The following is a 24,918-nucleotide window of genomic DNA, read 5'->3' as shown; positions in this document are numbered from 1 at the left end:
ACACAACCAATACAGATATAAACAGCAAGAAAAACTTTATTCTGTAAATTTTAAATAGTACACCTTCATTAAATTAGTAACTTCAGCTACAGGAAGGTAAAAAGACGTAAATAAAAACACCGGTAGTTCGGGAAAAAAGCTTCATATGAGTGAAGCCGCTCTCGCAGCGGATATGGGACGTGAACAACACTGTACGTGGTGCTAATCCACTCGTCCGACGTAACTGACCACGACACCATGTTTACTGCTCTGCGTCAGTGTCGTAGTTGCTTGCACATGTCTGCATTAATGGTTAAGGTTGCATCTTCTTCAAAGTTGTGGATTGGTCAACACAGCTGCAAGAAAAAGAAAGAAAAAAACTTGAGTGGTGACACAGAAAATTTAAAATCCCGTGCGTCGGAGCATAAGCATGCGGAGCGGTGCTCATATCTATTACTGCACGAAATGCTAGCTTCAACTGAATGTCACCTTGTTACACAGCACAAAGCTTAACATATATGCTATTTACATGGGTACGCAAGTATAACACCCCCAAAGATTCATAACTGATTCAGTATATCAAAGTGATGTTCTGAAATAAAAGGAAAAATACAATTTTCATTGGAACGAGGTATTTCTTTACAGCATTCAGTAGCTCATAAAAGATATGTAGTGATACAAAACTTCCCGGTGTACAACATGAATAGGATCCCAAAAAGTAAGATTTATGTATACTTATCCCAAATATAACGCCGAAGTGTGCTAGCATGGATCACTTTGAGCTCCACTTCGTGGCTACAGCAGTGTCAACTTCAGTATTAAAAGCGAGGTATAGTTAAATTCAAAAGGAACGTTAATACGACGAAGTTAGGATCCAGAAGTGGTAACAGACGAGGGAACGGATATAAATAGAAGATACGAGGAATAAAAGTAAATTCTCAGCTACATAGTATAATTATAATCCACTGAGGTGACAAAAGCCATAGGATACCTCCTAATATCGTGCCAGACCTTCTTTTTCCCCGCGTAGTGCAACAATTCGACGTGACATGGACTCAATAAGTATTTGGAATTCCCATGCAGAAATATCCAGTCATTCTCTGTAGCCGACTATAATTGAGGAAGTATTGCCGGTGAACGAGTTTGTGCATGAACTGATCTCTTGAGTATGTCCCATGCATGTCCGATGTCTTTGATTCACGTCGGGCCATCTGGGTGGCCAAACCGTTCGCTCGAATTGTACAGAACGTTCTTCAAAGCAATAGCGAATAACTGTGGCATGGCGCATTGTCATCCGTAAAATTTCCATGAACGACTGCAAATGTTTCCCAGGCAGCCAACATAACCGAGGTCCCAATCCATTTCTTGTAAACACAACCCAGACCATTATTCAGCCAACATCAGCTAACACAGTGCCTTGTCGACAAACTTGGGTTCATGGTTTCATGGGGTCTGCGTCGCACTCGAACCCTACTATCGCCTCTTACGAATTGAAATCGGGACACATCTGACCAGAGCGCGGCTTTCCAGTCGTCTAAGATCCAACCGATATGGTTCCGAGCTTAGGTGAGGCGCTGCAGGCGACGTCGCGCTGTTAGCAAAGACACGCCTTCTTCCATGGCCCATGAACGACAGATTTCGCAGCCCTGTCCCGACGGATACGTTCGTCGTACGTCCCACATTGATTTCTGAGGTTATTTCACGCAGTATTGCTTGTCTGTTAGCACTGACAACTCTGCTCAAACGCGACTGCTGTCGGTCGTTAAGTGATGGCCGTCGGCCACTGCGTTGTCCGTGGTGAGAGGTAATGCCCGAAATTCGGTATTCTCAGCCCACGGTTTACACTGTGGATGTCGGAATATTAAATTCCGTAAGGATTTCCGAAATGTAATGTCCCACGCGTCTAGATGCAACTACCATTCCGAGCTCAAAGTCTGTTAATTCCCATCGTGCAGCCATAATCACACCGGAAACCTTTTCACATATATCACCTGAGTACAAATGTATTGTCCTTTTCTACCTTGTTTAGACAATACTACCGCCGTCTGTATATGTGTATATCGCTGTCCCATGAAATTTGTCATCTCGGTGTATTGCTTCTAAGGAGTTCATACAAAACACTTCATATGTAAACCAAACTACTCAAAATAATTATTACAATAATTATTCCCATTGCAGACCACTGCAGGTGCAGAAAATAATTACATGAAACATTCTTTCTCAAGAAATAAAAATAAAATTGTTGCAAAAGACGAGTAAGTAATTGGTTAATTCTTTACTCAAGACAAAGATACAATTACTTATACGTCTCCGTAGAGAAGTGCCAAGTTTTAACGACATAGTATTCACCTCTTCGTGTACCACGATTTTCCTAGAAGTTCGTATTGACATCCTGAATTAATAATGAAGGATTATGCCTGTAGTGACTGAGGTGACTGATACAATACAATATAAAATTTTGTAAGACTGAATGAACAGAAACGCCACATAGGCAGACGTTAAGTCTGCGATGTAATTATGAACAAAACAGGCTTGAGAAATTGACTGTTTTCAGGAAGCGATATTATACTACTCCTCGATTCTAAAAGCTAGTGTTTCTGCGAAATCGGTGTCGAGTGACATGATAACTTTGCTAGCAGTAATGGGAATGAATGCAGAATCTTGACTTTTATTTGTTCGAGATCATTAAAAAAAGGGAAACAAATGACCTCAGATGGAGAAAAGAGCGAAACAGAATCGATCGTGCTTCGTCAGAGAATCGTCCCACTGTTCGCATTAAGCAATGGCGGGAAACAGTAGAAAATGTAAATTTCTGTAACGTCATATTGCTCTGAACCCTATAAGGCGCATTTTGTGTATACGTGATGTTAGGCGACATAACTTATCACGACGGCCTAATTAGAACATTCTTAGCCAATGGGGATGCCCTGTTATTGAAAATGTAAGCGTTTTGTTATGAAGGCTGGTAGATGCCGTCGGCCACGCGACTCTGTCATAAGCGTGTCTCTTCGTCTCTATATAAATACTGAGTCCATTTACTGTAGTTTGGTCTTTATATTGGAGATAACCAACGTCGTACTTATGATGTTTCCCAGTGTAGTGACAGATGTGGCACTAGGCTTTCACACAATTTACGTTAGTTAGCTGAATGGTCTGGCGAGATTCGAACACTAAATAAAATTGAGGGTTGACAAATGACGGTTATTTTGAAATCAGGGCTGAAAAAACAGTTAAAATGAGACTAAACTAATGAGTAATCAACACATAGAAACGAGTCTTTATATACAGAAGAGCCAAGGAAACCGGTATACCTGCCTAGTATCATGTAGGGACTCCACGAGCACGCAGAAGTGCGCAACACGACGTGGTATGAACTCGACTAATGTCTGGAGTAGTGCTGGAGGCAATTGACGCCATGAACCTTGCAGGGCTGTCCATAAACCCGTAAGAGTACGAGAAAGTGGAGGTCTCTTCTGAACAGCACGCTGCAAGGCATCCCAAATATACTCAATAATGTTCATTTTTGGCCAGTGGAGGTGTTTAAACTCAGGAGAGATTTCCTGGAGCCACTCTGTAGCAATTCTGGACGTGTAGGATGACTTGAACGGATGCAGGTTACCAGACAGGATGCTTACGTACGTGTCACCTATCAGAGACGTATCTGGATGTATCAGGGGTCCAGTACCACTCCAACTGCACACGCCCCACACCATAACAGAGCCTCCACCAGCTTGAACAGTCCCCTGCTGACATCAGGGTCCATGGCTTCATGAAGTTGCCTCCATACCCCTGCACGTCCATCCACTTGATACAATTTGAAACGAGACTCGTCCGACCAGGCAATATACGTCCAGTCATCAACAGTCCAATGTCGGTGTTGACGGGGCGCAGGCGAGGCGTAAGGCTTTGTGTCGTGCAGTCATCAAGGGTACATGAGTGGGCCTTCTGCTCCGAAAGCCCATATCGATGATGTTTTGTCGAACTGTTCGCACGCTAACACTTATTGATGTCCCAGTATCGAAATCTGCAGTAATTTGAGGAAGGGTTGCACTTCTGTCACATTGAGCGGTTCTCTTTAGTCGTCGTTGGTCCCGTTCGTGCACAATATTTTTACAGTCGCAGCGATGTCGGATGTTTGATTTGGAAATTTTTGGTAAGGGCTATGGGACGAAACTGGTGAGGTCGTCCGTCCCTAGGCTTACGCACTACTTAATCTAACTTAAACTAACTTACGCTAAGGACAACACACACACCCATGCCCGAGGGAGAGTGCTACGGGAGAACCAGTTGTTTCCGTACTATGTACAGCGTGTGCAGGCACTATCAGCAGCTGATTGGCCTCCACGGGTACACTTCTGCGAATGGTTCTTCCGACAATGTGTCAATCCTCATTTCAGTGCAAATGTTCTCTTTACGGATGAGGCTTCATTCCAACGTGATCAAATTGTAAATTTTCACAATCAACATGTGTGGGCTGACGAGAATGCGCACGCAATTGTGCAATCACGTCATCAACACAGATTTTCTGTGAACGTTTGGGCAAGCATTGTTGGTGATGTCTTGATTGGGCCCCATGTTCTTCCACCTACGCTCAATGGAGCACGTTATCATGATTTCATACGGGATACTCTACCTGTGCTGCTAGAACATGTGCCTGTACAAGTACGACACAACATGTGGTTCATGCACGATGGAGCTCCTGCACATTTCAGTCGAAGTGTTCGCTCGCTTCTCAACAACAGATTCGGCGACCGATGGATTGGTAGAGGCAGACCAATTCCATGGTCTCCACGCTCTCCTGACCTCAACCCTCGTGACTTTCATTTATGGGGGCATTTGAAAGCTCGTATCTACGCAACCCCGGTACCAAATGTAGAGACTCTTCGTGCTCGTATTGTGGACGGCTGTGATACAATACGCCATTCTCCAGAGCTGCATCAGCGCATCAGGGATGCATGTATCCTCGCTAACGGAGGACATTTTGAACATATCCTGTAACAAAGTGTTTGAAGTCACGCTGGTACGTTCTGTTGCTGTGTGTTTCCATTCCATGATTAATGTGATTTGAAGAGAAGTAATAAAATGAGCTGTAACATGGAAAGCAAGCGTTTCCGGACACATGTCCACATAACATATTTTCTTTCTTTGTGTGTGAGGAATGTTTCCTGAAAGTTTGGCCGTACCTTTTTGTAACACCCTGTATAGGTGTCAGAAATTCGACAAAAATTAACAGTAAAATAATAAAGCAAATCTGAATATGAATACATTGGCGATCTCAGATAAATGGGGTGCATCCAATAACGCAACAATATTTGCAGTATCTTTAACGAAATGGAGAGAGCATATAGTTTGACATATACGACAGTGGTACGAAGAGAATGTTTATATGGACGTGAATGCTTAATAATGAACTACAAGATTAACGGAATAGAGATATTTGAAAGGCCGATGGTTAGAAAAATAATGACTGCAGTACAACAATAGAAACTAGAGATGACTGCAATATGAGAAGTAATGAGGATATCTACAAAAATATAGAGGAGGTATCAGAAGTAATGGATAAAAGAAGATTATTCTTTCCTTTTTTTTTCCTTGGACACCTTTATCGTGCAAATGAGAACAGGCTCACGAAACAAATATTCCTGTATTTCTGGAAGCAGAAACTGATAATAGCATGGAATACAGAAATAAGGGAAGATCTAGAAAGAAAGAGTATAAAAGGATCGGAAATTCCAGATCGAAATCCTTTTAAGACTACAATATTAAATTTAGAAGGGTTCCAGTTCAAAAGAAATAAGAAATGGGGAGAAGATGAAGCGGTACCGAAGAAATAAAAAACAACAAGGAATAAAGAGGAATTGGGGTTGTTACGTGATCCTAGTTCGTCAGTACGAAAATAATAATAAAACAACAGGAGTCAATATTTACTCAACATTTTCACAACCAACGTCTGAATTAACAACTTTTAAACGCTTCATCCATTTCAACAAGCGGTGTCTCAAATGACAGCTTTGCACTTTAGCTATAATCCTTAAGGGAATTTATTGCCTTACAACGTCTCTTATACCTGCTTTATGACGCAGATGTTTGTCAGAACATCGCACTCTTCACAATAACAAAGCGAATGAATGCACCACCAATGCCTCTTGCCTGGTCATACTTGTCTATTTACTTAATGAATATTTAATTTACTTAATGAATATTTTACTATAACTATAATATAACTATAATAGTTATTAACTGAGATTACTAACACAAAATCATTTTAATTTAAGCAGTGGTCAATCACTTGTGTTAGCAGACACCACCATTAAAATAGGCTCAAAAAACGCTTATCTCAAGCAGGCAAAAATAAATGTTTAAACAATATTTAACAACAATTAGTTGTCATTTAATGTGAGTGCACTTGTGCAACAATATTAGGTTATTTACTTATCGACAAATTTTTATTTATAATTTATTGTAAATGATCAGAGTATGACTGAACGGTTCAAATGGTTCAAATGGCTCTGAGCACTATGGGACTTAACATCTGTGGTCATCAGTCCCCTAGAACTTAGAACTACTTAAACCTAACTAATCTAAGGACATCACACACATCCATGCCCGAGGCAGGATTCGAACCTGCGACCGCAGCAGTCGCGCAGTTCCGGACTGAGCGCCTAGAACCGCTCGGTCACCGTGGCCGGCGTGACTGAATGTTTAAAATATTTCTTTATTTAAATATTGTTATAATATATTTGTTCAGTGCGTGAAACGGTCAAGTTCAGTCAAATCATGTAATTAAAACTTAAGAACGATTTATTTTGGTGGGGATGGCCTTCAGCCAGTGGACAAGCAGGCAGTCGTATTAATTAAGATTACTAACACAACATCATAGCAATTTAAGAAGTGGTCAGGCTCTTGTGCAAGCTGACACCACTATTAAAAGAGTGCCAAAAGACGCTTCTTTCAACCAGGCAGTGCTAGAACACCATTTGAGTCAAGTTGAGACAAACTTTTTGGGTGGTACGATTAAAGGAGCGATTCTTGACACTTTTCATTGAGAGGTTGAAGGGGACAGTTTTACGTAAGTTCTGGAAGAAGGTGGACTTTCTTGTAGTAACGGTTGTTATTCGATCGTGTAGCTGATTGATTCTGGATGGTGAACGGCTGATACTATACTTTAGCTTCTGAATGTGCTCCACTGTAGAACTCTTAACGTTTTCCGCTTGCATTACAGAATTGAGAATAGACAGCGTATGAGCTACTATTCTTTGTATCGCAAGTGTTAATTTGTAAATAATCATGTTGGCCTCTCAATTGTTTTGAGCTGTGAATATTTCGTGTACTGTGATCACGAAATGGACTTAGTTTTCGCGTGCCTTTGATGAGTATTTGTTTTGGCGTTTTTGCTACCATTCTCGTAACTCTCTCAACCTAACTTTACTGCATTTGATAAGAGTATGTTCTGTCTGTAATTCAACTGGACATCGTAGGACCACTTTCTGTTATTTGAGATGTCCTTTCTTCAATAAACAGTTTTCAGCATTATTCTTTGTCATCTTCATCAGTTACAAAAGTTAGAGGAAAACTCTTTTTTATTAAATGACGGATTTGTCTTTTATTTTAAAAATATTTCTGTGTATTTTATTAATTTCGCAATTCCAGCCAATGCGTAGATTATTTGACTGCGAGATCACGGGTGCAGATTGTTTTTTGCAGTGAGTAAGCTGCCGGGCGCGAAAGCAGACGCGCGCAGCACAACCCTATGACCCCATCGAGCTATTCTTTTCTAAACAGGGTCTTGCAGAGCTCAACTACCTAAAGTGCGAGCAACATCAAGTAAGGTCAAAACTAGTTTTTTTCTCATGGACTTCTGGTTAGAGAGCGGCTACTCAGGAGCAGAAAACCATTTGGTAGCGTCGCAGCCTGGAGTGCTTTTCGTTAAGTGAATAGTTTTCAAATTTAAACTTGCTGTGTTAGGACAAGCTTACAGTCAGTGCCTATTACCAGTCTTGGCTTGCGGCAATGAAAAACGAAGGGTGAGATGCGTAATGAGAATTACAACAAGAGGCAAAAAAAAAATCTATGACGAAGTGGAGTGAGGTAGAAAACGTAATTATCACTCTATTGAAAATGGAAGAATGCGGAACACGTTGCCAAATAAGTGGGTCATAGATGAATCGAGTAAGGTCTTCTATTGAATCAAGTGTACAAGAGAAGATGATTGAATGGGAGGCCGGTAGGTGACATTAGAAAACATGCAAGAGCAACATGGATATATTCCTTAAGACTGCATGTAAAAATCTGAAGGTGGCTTTTTTCCAGAAGTGGATACCAAATGTCTTATTATGTCTTATTATGAGTTTAAGGGATATAAGTGCAAATATTTCTTTTGGTGACTGAGGACCGGGTGCTGAACAACATTACATCAATATCAGTCGTTTTCAGACTAATAATTGAACACATTATAAGTCATATTTGTTTGGGTTGGTTAGTTCCACGAAATACATGTGGCAAGAGCGAGCCAATAATTCGTATTTTTCCTAAGTAGCAGGTCAGGTACTGAAATGTGGCCACGTTGACACGGAACGTTTATTTTATAGTGACGGGTGGAGTCCACTTAGAGGTGCAGTACGACCATGTGAAAAACATCAGTCGTAAAATCTGTGACGTGTTTGTGGGAAGAGTGTTCGATACATAGTAAATAACAACCTACACTCTGATATGTGTACATATTAAGGTACCACATATAAAAATGTCTGCGCTTATGCCTGTTACACCCAGTATAACGACGAAAGTGCTCCATAAATCTTACATACAGGGATCAAATCCAGGTGGAATAATTTTTTTGCTGCTGTAATAGCACCGAAACGAGCGATCACAGTCCACTATAACAGTGTGCAAACATTGCTACTGGCCAACACTACTTGATGAGAATCAAGACAAAAATTTTGTCACCAGTGAAGAATAGCAATCTTCCATTGAGGGACAACTACGAAAAATGCTGTTATATGTCGTCCAAGTGAATAATCAGATTTCAACAGAATTGAGGTACAGGGCGTTTGCCTGTGTCAACGCTCCAGTGGTAATCTCAGTTTCTAATATATCATTACTAAATTGACCTCTATGGGGCTACAGTTATCGACTATGTAAAGATAAAAATTCGTAGTGGTACCACAATACAGCGGAACAGAAAGCTCAATGGATTTTGTCTCTAGAGATTCGAGCCATCAAACAACTGCTTTGTATGAGGTGGGGATACAAATATTGGCTTGTTTTATAGAACTTGAGGATACAACCATTGGCCTGAGTTGGTTCTAGGAGCGTGATCAGGAGCCCTGGGATGCTTCACTCTCAGTTATGATACCATTCCGCATTACATATCGCATGTAGACATACAAGTAAAGACTGTCACGTCAGAAACTCGTTCACAGTTCAAAGCGCGACTGCTCTGGGTTTGTCGTCACCGAGACTGTTACTCCATTACTGCAGCGTCTTCTTAATGAGAGCCAAAGTTGTGGACGTATGTGTATAAATACTTCCTTAGAAAGATAAACGAAATTTTGGGCTGGCGTTGCCATTGATATTCGCAAGGCTCACTGCCGTTGATCTGTAGCCTGCAGTCTATTCCGGTGGGCTGTGAGCAAGTGATCAGCTACCGTCCCTCGTTCAAGATCTCCGATGATCTCATACTAAGCCACCTCGTATGTTTCCTGTTGTTCCAAAGCCACTCCCTCCCCTAAACTCTGATTGTGGGAAGCTCCAATGGTACCACCCGTATCACAAATTTAGATATATCACGTTCTCGAGGCATCACACTATTTTAACTCATTTTTGTTGTTCGGTAAAGCAGAACACCGATTGCTCTTCGAGTATAATTGGTTAAGCAGTGGGCCACTTAAATTATCTCAGTGATTACAATGGCTCTTCTTGTCCCGCTGTAATACTGAGCCATTGTACTGCCAAAGCAACCCAGACATAACCATATTTTTTGAATGCATACGATATAATGACAGATTCTAATTGGTTTGGACAGTGCCATGAAAGAAAAACGTAGGAAAGAGGCATATTTAGATAGCCTTCAGATACAGTGTAAGCGCGAAAGAAATTTTTCCTGTATTTATCAGTTTATAAAAAAGTTTAGTCAAATATATTCATCCATTGATAAATTACATCTACCTCAACATACTATACACATATTCTGCGACTACACTGACTTAACAACTGTAAATAGGCTGTTTAGGTTTTTATGTTGGTAACGCCACGTAGGACTCTATATGAAAATCACTGACTGTGCTGTGTGAAGTCTGTGGTTGGTTGGCATTGTTGGAATATTCGCTATTGTAGTGTTGGGCAGTTGGATGTGAACAGCGCGTAACGTTGCGCAGTTGGAGGTGAGCCGCCACCAGTGGTGGATGTGGGGAGTGAGATGGCGGAGTTTTGAGAGCAGATGATCTGGACGTGTGTCCATCAGAGAGAGTAAATTTGTAAGACTGGATGTCATGAACTGATATATATATATATATATATATATATATATATATATATATATATATATATATATACGAGGCCTGTTCCGAAAGTAAGCTCCGATTGATTGCCAAATTGAAATGTTTTACTTGTAACAATTAGCTACACCTTTCAGCTACTTCTCTACGTAGTCGCCGTTCTGACTTAGACTTTCGTCATAGCGTTGTACCAACTTTTCAATAGCCTCGTCATAGAAGGCAGCCGCCAGTGCTTTCCGCCAATTCTCCACGCCGGCCTAAACCTCGTTGTCTGTGTCAAAATGTTGTCTTCAAAGACAGCGGTTTATGTGACCAGAGATGAAACTCAGGGGGAGACAATTGCGGACTGTATTGTGGGTAATCTCACATTTCCATTTGAAAACGATGCAGGAGCATCTTCATTGCCCCTGCAGAATGCGGCTGAGAATTGTCTTGAAGAAGAAACAGCACGACAGTTATGAAATGTTAGCTGCATAGCTTCAGGCGAAATTTCTCACCAGGCCCTCGTACTTGGCGGCAGACACTATTTTCTAGACATCTTTACGCACTCACTGCGAGCTCAGAAATGAGAAGAGCGACGTGATGCTAACTGGGGTTGTACTAGAGACACTACCCAACACATCTGTGCAAAGCTTTATCGGATTTTCATAGTCGTTTCCATTTCGCGACCGATCGGAGCTTACTTTCTGAACGCCCCTCGTATATATATATATATATATATATATATATATATATATATATATAATGACTTTTGAACACTATTAAGGTAAATACATTGTTTGTTCTCTATCAAAATCTTTCATTTGCTAAGTGTGCCTTCAGTAGTTAAAATCTTTTATTTAGCTGGCAGTGTTGGCGCTCACTGTATTGCAGTAGCTCGAGTAACGAAGATTTTTGTGAGGTAAGTGATTCATGAAAGGTGTAGGTTATTGTCAGTCAGGGCCATTCTTTTGTAGGGATTGTTGAAGGTCAGATTGCGTTGCGCTAAAAATATTGTGTGTCAGTTTAGTGTTGATCAGAATAAGTAAAGACAGAAATGTCTGAGTACGTTCAGTTCTGATCAGCTGTTTGAAAATTAAATAACGTAAGAGGTTTTTTTCAGCACAGTAATTCATTAATTTTTCTAAGGGGACGTTTCATACAATTAAACAACATGCAGCCGCGCAGCAACTAAAAATCGATTGTATAGTTGTATTTAATTTTCTCTTGTTGGAAACTAAGCATTTAACAGAGAATTAGTTAGTTTCTAACCACCCCTTTCTTTGGCATAGTTTTACTTTTGGATTGCTCGAGAGCTGCTGTAGTTAAAATGTATAAAAGACTGAAACTGTTCTTTTCATTCTTCATCTGACTTCTCAGCGTACTACCATTTCTTCAGTCTTCCAACAAATCTGCTTTCTGATAGGTTATAATGCAGGATTTTCTATGCAGTCTTGCTCTCCCGTATTCGCGGAACACATCCATTCCATTAAATTTTATTTCTTTTCTTGATTTTTCATTATTGAGAACACATCAGGCTCCCTCTACGCGCATTTATTTTTCGTTTCATCTACTCTACTGACACCTTTTCCGTTTGACAGGTCTTGCAGATGCTCCACGGAACATTCGATGGTCGTCAGGGTTCTTAATTAATTCACACCAAAGGCACTATTTGTATAATATTTATGGCAGTATTATCCCATCGATAACGACCTTTGATTATGTGATCTATTCCCAAGAACGCCATTACTTTCGTTTTATCGGTTTAAAGCTTTTTTAAACTGCGAATGGTGATTACCTGGTACTACTTTAACGAGCCAGTTACAGTTTGAATCCTAACTTGATCATTAACCTGTAGTGTTGAGGTATCTATGATTTCCAAGTTTTAAACTGAAATGGGCGTAATCTTCGGTCGACGCTCTTAGGAAATCGCCGATGTTAAACTGTATTTAGTGTGTGCCATACCCCTAAATAACTCTAAAATTTGTGTTCACGTACAACGATTCTTCCGATGAGTCGTCAGCACATTTTTTATGGTGTTTCAGCAGATATTTGAAATTGCATTTCTGCAACGTGCAGTTAGAGTCAGGCCAAACGAGTGTGGTTGCGTTCTGTACAGGAGTTTGGACGTAGTCGTGGAGTAAAAACACCCAGTGGACGCTTCATGTTGATATCATCCCGTAATCTCATCAGGAAATTTAGGTTGTATCCTCCCGTGGTGGTTAGCTCCCTACCACCATTATCTCCCAGAGCCACATAACGGCAGTTCCAAAAACTGTTGAGCGTCACCTTGACCGATGATGGTTGGGTCTACATCTGCATGATTATACATCAAGTCACAATTAAGTGCCTGGCACAGGTTTTATCGCACCACCTTCAAGCTACTTCTCTACCGTTCCAGTCTCCAAAAGCCAGCAGGAAAAACGAGCACTTCAGTGTTTCTGTGCGAGCTCTGATCTCTGTTATTTCATCATGATGGTCATTTCTCCCCATGTAGGCTGGCGGCAACAGAACATTTCCGCAATCGGTGGAGAAATTTGGTGACTGAAATTTTATGTGAAGGTCCTAGTGCAACGAAAAAGTATTTGTTTTAATAATAGCCATCCCAATGCAGGTCTCATGTCCGTAGCTCTCTCTCCTTTTTCACGATAATAGGAATCGAGTTGCCCTTCTTTGAACTTTTTCGATGTTCTCCGTCAGTTCCATCTGATGCAGATCCCTCAGCACACTGCAGTACTCTAGAAGAGGATGTACGAGTGTTATGTAAGCCGTCTCTTTAGTAGACCTGTTGCATTTTCTAATTGTTCTGTGAATAAATAGCAGTCTTTGATTGGTTTCCCCCACATCATTACCTATGTGATCGTCACAATCGAAGTTATTCGTAATTGTAATCCCTGAGTATTTAGATGGTTTTACAGCCTTTAGATTTTGTGATTTATTATGTGACAGAAATTTAGCGAATTAGTTTTAGTACTCATGTGGATGACTTCTTATTTTTCATTATTTACAGTCTACTGCCACTTTTCGCATCATACGGATATCTTCTTTAAATCTTTTGTAATTGTTTTTGATCATCTGACGATTTTACAAGCAGGAAAATGACGGCAGCACCTGCAAACAGGGCCGCTCAGATTGCCTCCTATGTCGTTTACGTAGATCAGTATCAGCAGTCGATCTATAAAACTTACTCGAGGAACGATAGTTATTAAGTCTGTTGTACTCGTTGACTTTTCGTCAGTTACTGCCAACTGTGACACTTCCGACAGGAACTCGAATCCAGTCGCACAACTGAGGCAATAATCCACAGGACCGCAATCTGTTTAGAAGTCACTTGTGACGAACGGTGTCAGAAGCCTTCCGGATATCTAAAAACATGGAATGACTTTGACATCCCATGTCAATAGCACTCATTAGTTCGTGAGAATAAAGTGCCGGTTGTATTTAACAAGAACGATATTTTCAGAATCCACGCTGATTATTTGTCAGTAAACCTTTTTTTCCGAGGTAATTCATAATATTCGAACATATGTACCAGATTCCTAACTCAATCGACGTTAGTGATATAGGTCTGCATTTCAGCGGATTGCTCTTAGATAGTTTAATGAAGTTCCGACAGTTGGCGGCGTTATACTTGGCCTTCAAAATGGCGTCTGTAGCGGAGATGCGTTCCAGAGCAGACAGCCGGCCGCGGTGGTCTAGCGGTTCTAGGCGCACAGTCCGGAGCCGCGCGACTGCTACGGTCGCAGGTTCGAATCCTGCCTCGGGCATGGATGTGTGTGATGTCCTTAGCTTAGTTAGGTTTAAGTAGTTCTAAGTTCTAGGGGACTGATGACCATAGATGTTAAGTCCCATAGTGCTCAGAGCCATTTTGAACCAGAGCAGACAGCTGTCATTAAGTTCCTTTTCGCGAATAACCAGAGCATCGCAGATAATTATAGGTTGTTGCAGAATGCCTATGGAGACCTGGCAGTGAACAAAAGTCCTTGAGCGAGGCGCCTGTCATCATCGCAGCAAGGTCGCGCAAACCTGTCAGATCTCCCATGTGCCGACCGGTCGCGCACAACTGTGACTCCGGCAATGTCGGAACGTGTGGACACTCTCACTCGAGGTGATCGAGGGATCACAATCAAATACCTCGCTACTCAACTGAACGTCTCTGTCGGTGGTGCTGACACACTTGTCCACCAGTTGAGGTACTCAAAGGTGCATGCTCGCTGGATTCCTCGCCGCCCAACAGAAGACTGTACAGAGCAACGGAGGACCATCTGTGAGGAACTGCATGCGCGTTACGAGGCTGATGATGACAGTTCTGTCGATCATCATCACAGGTGTTGAAATACGGGTTCATCACTTCGAACCGGAAACAAAACGGCGGTCCGTGGAATGGCGCCGCACTGCCTCTCCTCCGGAAAAAAAGCTCAGAGCCGTTCCCTCGTCCGCTAAAGTCATGGCGACGATCTTCTGTGACTCTGAAGTTGTCGTTCAGTTTCATATCCTTCCTCATGGTGCAAGGGTCAACTCTTAAGTGTGTTGTGCTACCCTCAGGAAACTGAATAAACGACTTCAGGGTGTTCCTAGCCACAAAAATCCAAACGAACGTCTGTTTCACCATGACAATGCAAGGCCTCACAGAAATCTGCGCACCAGAGAGGAGCTCACAAATCTTCATTGGACTATTCTTCCTCATCCAACCTACAACACCTTCCGACTTATAACTGTGTGGCCTAATGGAGGATGCACTCAGCAGCAGGCAGTAAGTGGATAATGGGGAAGTTAGTGACGCCGCAAGACGTTGGCTCCGACTTCGACCAGCAGAGTGGTAGCATGTGGGCATACAGGTCCTCCCAATAAGGTGGCGTAAGGCTATCGCACTGAACGGAGATTATGCTGAAAAATAGAGTTTTGTAGGCAGGAGAATGGGACATAGTATGGTGTGTTGGAATCCTGAATAAAACCAACCTGCATTAAGAAAAATGTGTGTTTCATTACTTTTTGTACGTCCCTCGTATTGTGCTGCATTTCACCACCTCCTAAAGTACCTCCTCAACAGATTTTGACAACAGAAGCGTTTGAAATAGGAAGCATACAAAACATAAAGTAAATAATGGTGAACAAGAAACGAACACACACACTCAAGGGAGGAGAGGAGAGAGAGCAAGAGAATTAACAATAAACGGATACACACGAGAGAGAGAGAGAGGGGGGGGGGGAGAGAGAGAGAGAGAGAGAGAGAGAGAGAGAGAGAGAGAGAGAGAGAGAGAGGGAGAGGGAGAGGGAGAGGGAGAGGGAGAGGGAGAGGGAGGGAGAGAATAACTGGTAGTACAAGTTAATATCATTGGTGGACGTATAATAAAGTGCGAATGCGCGCTATTGGCGAAGTATATAGAGCAGTAAACACACAGCCATTATTACAAAGCAAAGTTTAAGGAAGATTTTATTTCCTTACGTAACTCACGCATAGTTTTCCTACATTATTCTGAGATATTTGCTCAGTAAATGGTTATATTCCAGGGGGCTAATGTCCTCTTCTAAAAACATTCCTATTGGCAGGTGAAAAAGAGAGCCATTTTAACAGTGACACACACTTTGGGATCAAAAGTATCCGGACACCTGGATGAAAATGACTTACAAGTTCGTGGCGGGAAATGTCGGCCCATTCTTCATAGAGTGCTGCACTGAGTAGAGGTATCGATATCAAGTCGGCGTTACAAAACATCCCAAAGCTGTTCTATTGGGTTCAGGTCAGGCCTCTGTGCAGGCCAGTCCATTACAGGGATGTTATTGTCGTGTAACCACTCCACCACAGGCCGTGCATTATGAACAAATCAAATGGCTCTGATCACTATGGCACTTAACTGCGGAGGTCATCAGTCCCCTAGAACTTAGAACTACTTAAACCTAACTAACCTAAGGACATCACACACATCCATGCCCGAGGCAGGATTCGAACCTGCGACCGTAGCGGTCCCGCGGTTCTAGACTTTAGCGCCTAGAACCGCTCGGCCAGCCTGGCCGGCCATTATGTTGAAAGATGCAATCGCCATCCCCGAATTGCTCTTCAACAGTGGGAAGCAAGAAGGTGCTTAAAACATCAATGTAGGCCTGTGTTGTGATAGTTCCACGCAAAACAAAAAGGGGTGCAAGCCCCATTCATGAAAAACACGATCGCACAGTAACACCACCGCCTCCGAATTTTGCTGTTGGGGCTACGCACGCTGGCAGATGACGTTCACCAGGCATTCGCCATACCCACAACCTGCCATCGGATCGCTACATTGTGTACCGCGATTCGTCACTCCACACGGCGTTTTTCCTTCTTCAATCGTCCAATGTTTAGGCTCCTTACACCAAGCGAGGCGTCGTTTGGCATTTACCGGCGTGATGTGTGGCTTATGAGCAGTCACTCGACCATGAAATACAAGTTTTCTCACGTCTCGCCTAATTGTCACAGTACTTGCAGTGGATCCTGATGCAGTTTGGAATTCCTGTGTGATGATCTGGATAGATGTCTGCCTATTACACATTACGACCCTCTTCAACTGTTGGCTGTCTGTCAGTCAACAGACGAGGTCAGCCTGTACGTTTTTCTGCTTTACGTGTCCCTTCACGTTTCCACTAAGCTATAACATCGGAAACAGTGGACCTAGGGATGTTTAGGAGTGTGGAAGTCTCACGTACAGATGTATGATATAAGTGACACCCAATCACCTTACAACGTTCAAAGTCCGTGAATTCCACAGAGCGCCCCATTCTGCTCTCTCACGATGTCTAATGGCTACTGAGGTCGCTGATATGGAGTACCTAGCAGTAGGTAATAGCACAGTGCACTAAATATGAAAAAGTGTGTTTTGGGGGTGTCCGGATACTTTTGATCACATAGTGTAGCAAATACAGTAACTGTTCAAATAATAACACAGCAGATTGTAAGTACTGCGACAGTAAAAAAAAAATACTGTTTAACCCCAAACTGCATATTGTTAATTGCTGTGGATACTTACGCAGCAACGGTAATGTCGAAGATCTCGTTGCCAGAACACCTGTACATTTCTGGAAAGATTTCGTCTCCGTTCTGAGTGCAGATGTAGTAGATGGCCTGGTTCTCTGGGACGACGCCCACCTGCCCCAGCTGAGAACAAGCCTCGATGGGGCCTCTCGTGCACACCAGGTAGGATGTCGACAGGCTGGCAACAAAAAACAGGGTTCGACTTAGAACAGTTACTGACCGTTTCACATCAGAAATACAGGCTAGCAGCTGTGTGACAGCAGTTCGCTTTAAGTACGCCGAACGTTGTTCGAAACGCACCATTAACAACAAAATATTTTACACTCTGAAAAGATGTAGTGCTATTCAACGAGGAATCACTACATCAATATCAAATCAAAGCACTTACGTCACATAATAATGAAGTGACCCAAATGTTGGTAAAATTGTTCTGTTATATCAATTTATAAACGGAGCTTGTTCGTTTGACTTACTAAAATCCAATTTTTTTTTTCTGAGCTGCTGTCCTTCGTGAAAATCCCAGAAATATTTTTAAGTTCGTTTTCTGTTATTATCCCTTCATCTTGAATCATTTTTACTGTAATTCATCATCCTTCGGCACCATTCCTTCTTTCATACTGAGCGAGATCGCAAAAAAGTTAAAGACAATGAGTCAGCATTTGGAAGAACCGGAGTTCGGTGGCACACCATCCACCCAATTATACGTTTTGCGTGGTTTCTGTACATCGCTTTAGGAGGGTTCCTCTGAAAAGCTGAGTTCTTTTCCCATCTTACCCCAAAAGCGACCTTCTGTTCCACCTCTGGTGCCATCGTCCACAAGGTCTTAACCCTCATCTTCCTTTTTTTTCTCTTTCCTTCGTATAACTGGCTTTATTTACACCAACTAGCGTACCTTCTCGTCCACGGAACGCTAGACACTAATCTTCCTTTCGTTCACCTTTCATCATATCTCGATTGGCTTTACCTACATCACACAGCACATCTACTGTAAAGTCTTTACTTTCATTATTAATTAAACGTAATCTCTCTTGTTTATTTGCGTTTGTGCCTTCAATAGCCTTATCCTCCCGGCTTCTTTTGCCTTTGCCCTTTGCTGTAAGTGACCGTCAACAATCTCCGTGCTGATACATGGCTTTGTCCTCAGTTCGTTAAGAAGACACTCACTTCAATTTTTGCACAGTTCGCGTGAGAATTAATAAAATATCTTTCTTCGTGTGTGGATTGTTTTTACTTTCACTTACATTGCATGTCGCAGACAAGTGACAAGTCACAGTTAACTGTCCATTTCTGCAGTTAGCATATATGAATCAAATTTTCACATGAATTACAATTCAGATTTAATGAATATATGCATTTTAATTCAAATAAAAATTATTCTTCATGCATTTCATAAGTTCACAGTGACAAGAACATTCCGAAAGTAGTGCCAGATTAAGTTAACAAACGTTTCGACCACTGGCGTCTGGGAACGCCAGTGGAGCTTGCATGATCATTTATACTTTATAGATTGTCGGCAAAATAATTCATCAGAACTAAAATAATGTTATAATTGTTCTGTTTTACAAGGGGGAGAAAATGAAAATAGTAACCACATATATATCAGCTGATGTCCGAAATGTAGAATGTACACTAAAAAAAATCATGTCTCATAACCTCAAGGACAGTATTACAATAGAGCAAAGGAACAATCTGTATTTAGAAGTATATACAGAACTGCAGGCTGTAGGCAAGCCGTCGGACTACCAATTATCTGTGTCTGGAATTTACACATTTTGAGAGAATTCTGATTCAGAACAAAAACTGTACTACCAACGCTTGAGAAACAAGGCATTGGCCCAAACTACATTGGTATACTAGAGGGAATTTGCTTGCACATGTAAGGGAAGCAGCAGTTGAGAATGCAGTTAGACAGGGTTGAAAGTCTCCAAATTGAGCAACCACGGAAACAAAGGAGAAATTTTGAAAAAGCATTACGGCTCAAGAAGAACCAATAAAAATTATCGGTGTTTGCTCTAATTCTGTCAAAGAAGGCGAAGGATTTGTGAGAGCAAGTAAATGGAATGTATAGTGTCTTGGAAAGATTTTGTAAGACAGTGTAGTGGAATCGAGTCTGGTGATGCTGAAGGAATTAGATTACGAAATAAGACACTAAAGATAGTACATGAGTTTCTGCTATTTGAATAGCAAAATAATTTGACAGTGGCCGACGAATGGAGGGTGCAAATTCAGAAAAGCTTATCTGTAAAAGAGAGTTTTGCTAGCATCGAATATAAATTTAAGTGTAGGTAAGTAATTTCTGAAGGCATTTGCACGGAAGCGAAACATGGACGATAAACAGTTCAAGCAAGAAGACATTGGTGCTACAGAGGAACGTTAGAGATTAGACGCGTAAATCAGATAACTAATGAGGGTCTACTGAATTGAAATGGGGCGAAATGAAATGTATGGCGCATCTTAGCTGTAAGGAGAGAGAGACTGATAGAGTACGACCTGAGGCATCAAAGGATCGACATTTGGTAATGAAAGGCTATGTGGGAGATAAAAGGTTATAGAAATCTTCACTACATTAAGCAGGTTCCAATGGATATAGATTGCAGTAGTTACGTAAAGATAAAGAGGTTTATGCTGAATAGATTAACATGGAGAGTTGCATTAAATCAGTATTATGACTGCAGACAAAAGCTGCAACAGTGTTGACTTTAATGTTATTGCTTCTATTGGTCTTGACCCGAATAGTGCAAGATTCAGAACTGAACGAGAAGTCAGCCAAGGGAAGTGATATCACCGAAACTACTCACAACAGTCTTTGTGTAAATTTTCAAAATTGTTAACTGCGAAAAACCAGAAGGTAAACGAATTAACATATCCGAACAACTTTCACTGTGGTAAAGACACTGCATTGTCCGCTTACAGTCGGCAATAACGACGAATGGAAAAATTCGATACAGCAAGTTTGAAAGTGGAGTTGAAAATAAATAACAGTAAAACTAAATAGTGTAGAATGAATTTACCGAAAAAAGAATTGTACAGATTAACAAGTAGCTCATAGGACCAGATGAGATGGGCAGCTGAAGACGAAGATTGGATGGAAAGGAAAAGAACTTAAGAGTAAAAATCGTATCGACTGCGTTTGGAAAACGCAGCAGCATATTCAAAATCAGCTTTATAACTTCTCTGAAAGAGATTTTGATTTTAGGCAGCTTGCTATTGAGTTTTAATGCGGAAATACTTTGTGAACCGGTCAGTTTTCTTAGTACAATAACTACTGTAATTTGTATATACATTGTCGATGTGTGCACGCTATTGTTATCGTGCATGAATTGGATTAGAGGTATCTCTTCTGAGCTCGAAAGCTTTACCGAGTGAGGTGGCGCAGTGGTTAGCACACTGGACTCGCATTCGGGAGGACGACAGTTCAATCCCGCGTCTGGTCATCCTGATTTAGGTTTTCCGTGATTTCCCTAAATCGCTTCAGGCATATGCCGGGATGGTTCCTTTGAAAGGGCACGGCCGACGTCCGTCCCCAACCTTCCCTAACCTGATGATACCGATGACCTCGCTGTTAGGTATCTTCCACCAAAGCAACCGACCCCCCTCGAATGCTTGACGTTACTGAGCCTGCTAAAGTGTGAATGTATATCCCTGAATCCATCTTAGTTGGAACTGCAACCAGCTACAATCATCCAACGCAAAACTCGTCATTCCAATTTGGGCTATAGCAACAATGTTCACAGTACGTATCGACACCAAATAACGAAATTTTACTTATTGTTCATATAAGGTACACTAGGAAGGAAGCATTATTATATTCGTAGTTGATTTAGGATGTATGGGGTGACAAATTTAGTGAATAAGTGCCCACCTGTGAGTGTAACAACGGTACTAACGGAATGGATCCAGATTTTTAACCCAGCCACTGCTTAAATTTTGAATAAGAATCGTCAGATATGGTGGCGGAAGACTCCCGGTATAGGGAGTCTCCCTGTTTCTGCCACGAGCCTCGTCAAAGATGACAGACGGGCGGACAGAGATTCGGAATACTTCCTTGCCCTTAGGATGGGAAACTCCACCTTAAAGCCGGATGAATCAGCAGTGATCAGTAGCATAAGGGTGCAGAAGGCAACGGAAACCACTGCATTAAAGAGAGACATAGAGTACGGATGTGTTCTCCATTCGAAGTTCCGTTAGAAGACCACCTAGGGGACGGATACCATGAGGGAAACTCTGAATAACCGACGAGCACTGGATGAGAGAAGTCTGAACGTGATATGAAAGACAGAAAATCTGGAAAGGGAAATTCAAAGGCTCTGTCTGGATGTAGTTGGAGTCATTGAAGTGGAGTGGAAGGAAGATAATGATTTCTGATCCGATGAATATAGGATAATGTCAACAGCAGCAATGAATGGTACAACGGGAGGAAAATTAGTTATGAGTAGGAAAGTAGGGCAGAGCGAGTTAGTGTAAATGGTTCACGAACAAGGTTAATTTTATCAGAATCGACAGCAAACCAAACAATAATTCAAACATATGTACCGACATCATAAGCATATGATAAAGAGGTTCAAAATGACTCTGAGCACTATGGGACTTAACTTCTGAGGTCATCAGTCCCCTAGAACTTAAAACTACTTAAACCTAACTAACCTAAGGACATCACACACATCCATGCCCGAGGCAGGATTCGAACCTGCGACCGTAGCGGTCGCGTGGTTCCAGACTGTAGCGCCTAGAACTGCTCTGCCACTCCGACGGGCTAAAGAGGTACAGAAAGTATATGAGGGTACTGAACAGGTAAATCAGTATGTGACAGAAGATGATAATCTAGAAACCATGGGGACTGGAACACGATAGCACGGGAAAGAAAGGAAGAAAAAGTTATGAGAGAATATGGACTTGGTTGTAGAAATCAGAGGGGAGGAAAACTAACCCGGTTATTCAATAAATTTGCTGTTTACTTATCACTAAGGGGGAGATTTACTTGGAAATGGCAGGGAGACACGGAAATGTTCCAGGTGGATTACACCATAGTCAGACATAGACCCGAAATCAAGTGTTAGACTAATTCGTCCAGGAACAGATATAGACTCGGATTATAATTTAGTAATTATGAAGAGGAAACTGAAGTTTAAGAAAATCGTACCGAAGCATGAGTGAGGAAGGAAGTGGGACACTGAAATACTGAGGTACTACTTCCTGCTGCAACATGAGAGAATGCGACGCAACATATTAAAACTGTGGCTTACAGTTACAGAAGTACGGCAAGGTTGGGAAATAAATTCTTCCTGCAATTGTCTGTATCTAATTGCTGAGATACCTGACACATAATATTTGAGGATCTCTCTCACTGAAATGGTAGGAATTATGAGTGGACTAAGGCAACATTTACTGACAAATCTGATCAGAAAGAAAGGCGGTCGACAACTGATATTTCAACCAGAGGTCGCCGAAACATACACTTTATTCTGATCATACAACTAGGGGATTTCATCTACCATTATGGTGACATAAATCAATAGCTTCCAGAATACTATCTCTATTTGACAGCGTAAAGAAATATGTAAGTTAAATGGCCCTGAAAAATACAAGTTGAAGCATATCCTTTTGTTTTAGATATGTTTACCGACAAGGAAATCGAATCACCTGAATATAGTGAAAGTGCATGGTGAGAGGTACTTTTTATCAGATTAGGTACTCCCAGCCCTCTTCCATTCAGAATAGGGGAGAGGAAATAACAACTTCTATGAAGTAATTTCTCTTGCTTCAATCACTTTTTACTAATTTTACTAGCACGACACTTTTAGGGAGCATGCTACCACCATTAGGCGTACACAGCATCGGGCATAGTCACTCACTGCAGCTAGAGAAGGCGGCTTCTAATATTAGCAGCTAGATGACTCATTTCAGGTCTACGACGGGCGTGGAGTACCTCGTACACCGCTTCGGGCGGTCCATAGCTGACGCAAGCATTATTTATGGCGACCAGTCCGTCAGCCATCGACACATAAAGAAGTAGCCCCGCGCTAGGCATGGAGCTTTTCCATATTCAGGTCTCCGCGGCTCAATCTGCTTCCGTGCTTCTGTGATGCCAGTGGCAGCGATTCTTGATGCGTTGGCAGAGTCCACTTGCAGCTTCTTTCGAAAGTATGCCCATACAGCTTCGCCCTCCTTCCCTTTGCTATGGCATCTTCCCAGTCTTTGGCCAAATTTTTCTGCTGATCCGGCCACATGTTTTCGACTGCCGATCGACCTATTTAGCACGTTCTGTGACAGAAATATGCTTGTATAGGGTACTTAGTAATCAGTTGTACAAAAGTAACCTTTAATTATGAAAACGGTAAGTAAGTTAAGAAACATTTGGTGCAGCACTGAATGCAATACATCTTCAAGTTCTATTCCCGCCAACCGCTGTTAGTTCCCGATCGTTCCGCTAGGGGGCATCAGCGAATGAGTTATTCCAACAGTCACCATGGGGTCATATAACGGTGAAGAGTGTACAGAGTGTTGTTTATGGTTTCGTGAATCCAGATAATCCCAATGGATTTCTGTGTATGCGGTTATGTTGAAGACAGAGTGTTTATTCCTCTGCTTCAGGGAAACGTCGAAGCTGCGACAACGGACAACGCAAGCATTTGCCACCATACATCACGACTTGCTTCATAGGGTTTGGCAGGAAACTGATTACAGATGGAACACTTGTCGTGTTATAAGAGGTAGCTACACTGACAATTTGTAAATAAAACTTGAAGATGTAACTGCATTCAGTGCTGTATCAGACATTATTTACCTTTTACACAATTAAAGGTTAGTTTTGTATAACTAATTTATAAACATCCTGTATATTAAATAATGCATCTTCATTGTTTATAATATCTTAGCAACTGAATTAGGTTTATCTTCACAGTAAAGAGTCCATGGAATGATGTTAACATTTGAATGTGAAAGTGTTAAGTGATGCTGATGTGCTTATTGTTGTGCTCTGCGCGAGACGAACAAATTCCCGGTTAAAATGTAAGTAATACACTAATGAAATGATTTACACATGCACCTCACCTAATGCGCTAAAATAAATATGTGTTTCTGTTCAGGATTATATTTCAGTAAATGACCTCATTGGCACACCCGATAAGCAAATCAGAGTAATTTAGTGTATATGTAATTGTAAAGCTTCTGATCATTGCAGCATGCTGCCTAAACCCGTCGTGCTCAGTGAATGTTAGTAAAAACTGACTGAAGCAGCGAATACAATCACAAACCCGAAACTATTCGTTATAAAGTGGATAAATTTAAGGCGTAATAAACGCCTGCGTGTCCTCCCCCCCCCCCCACCCCCACCCCCTTAGGACTTAAACAGACGTAATTAATTCTCGTGATCCCCAGGTGAGAAACGTCACAGAACCTTTCTCGAATATTAGTTCATTAAATATTCTGAATGAGATTTTGCGAGAATAGATTCATATCTAACCT

The 24,918-nt window shown here is 41.6% G+C and overlaps 1 protein-coding gene across 1 annotated transcript in view; it reads right to left on the bottom strand.

The window, feature by feature from the left end:
- Positions 1–225: 225 nt before the first annotated feature.
- LOC126482065 (uncharacterized) overlaps positions 226–24,918 on the bottom strand; it is a 50,092-nt gene continuing 25,399 nt past the window's right edge. The window contains exons 4-5 of the mRNA XM_050106040.1: positions 17,450–17,632; positions 226–335 (exon numbers count right to left, since the gene is read on the bottom strand). Coding sequence (XP_049961997.1) covers positions 293–335; positions 17,450–17,632 — 226 coding nt within the window. The 3' untranslated portion in view covers positions 226–292. The remainder of the gene's footprint in view (positions 336–17,449; positions 17,633–24,918) is intronic.

The sequence above is a fragment of the Schistocerca serialis genome, chromosome 5 (assembly GCF_023864345.2).
Source record: "Schistocerca serialis cubense isolate TAMUIC-IGC-003099 chromosome 5, iqSchSeri2.2, whole genome shotgun sequence".
Taxonomy (NCBI): Eukaryota; Metazoa; Arthropoda; class Insecta; order Orthoptera; family Acrididae; genus Schistocerca; species Schistocerca serialis.
The sequence above is the reverse complement of the archived record's forward strand: the minus strand, read 5'-3'. Positions and strand labels throughout refer to the sequence as shown.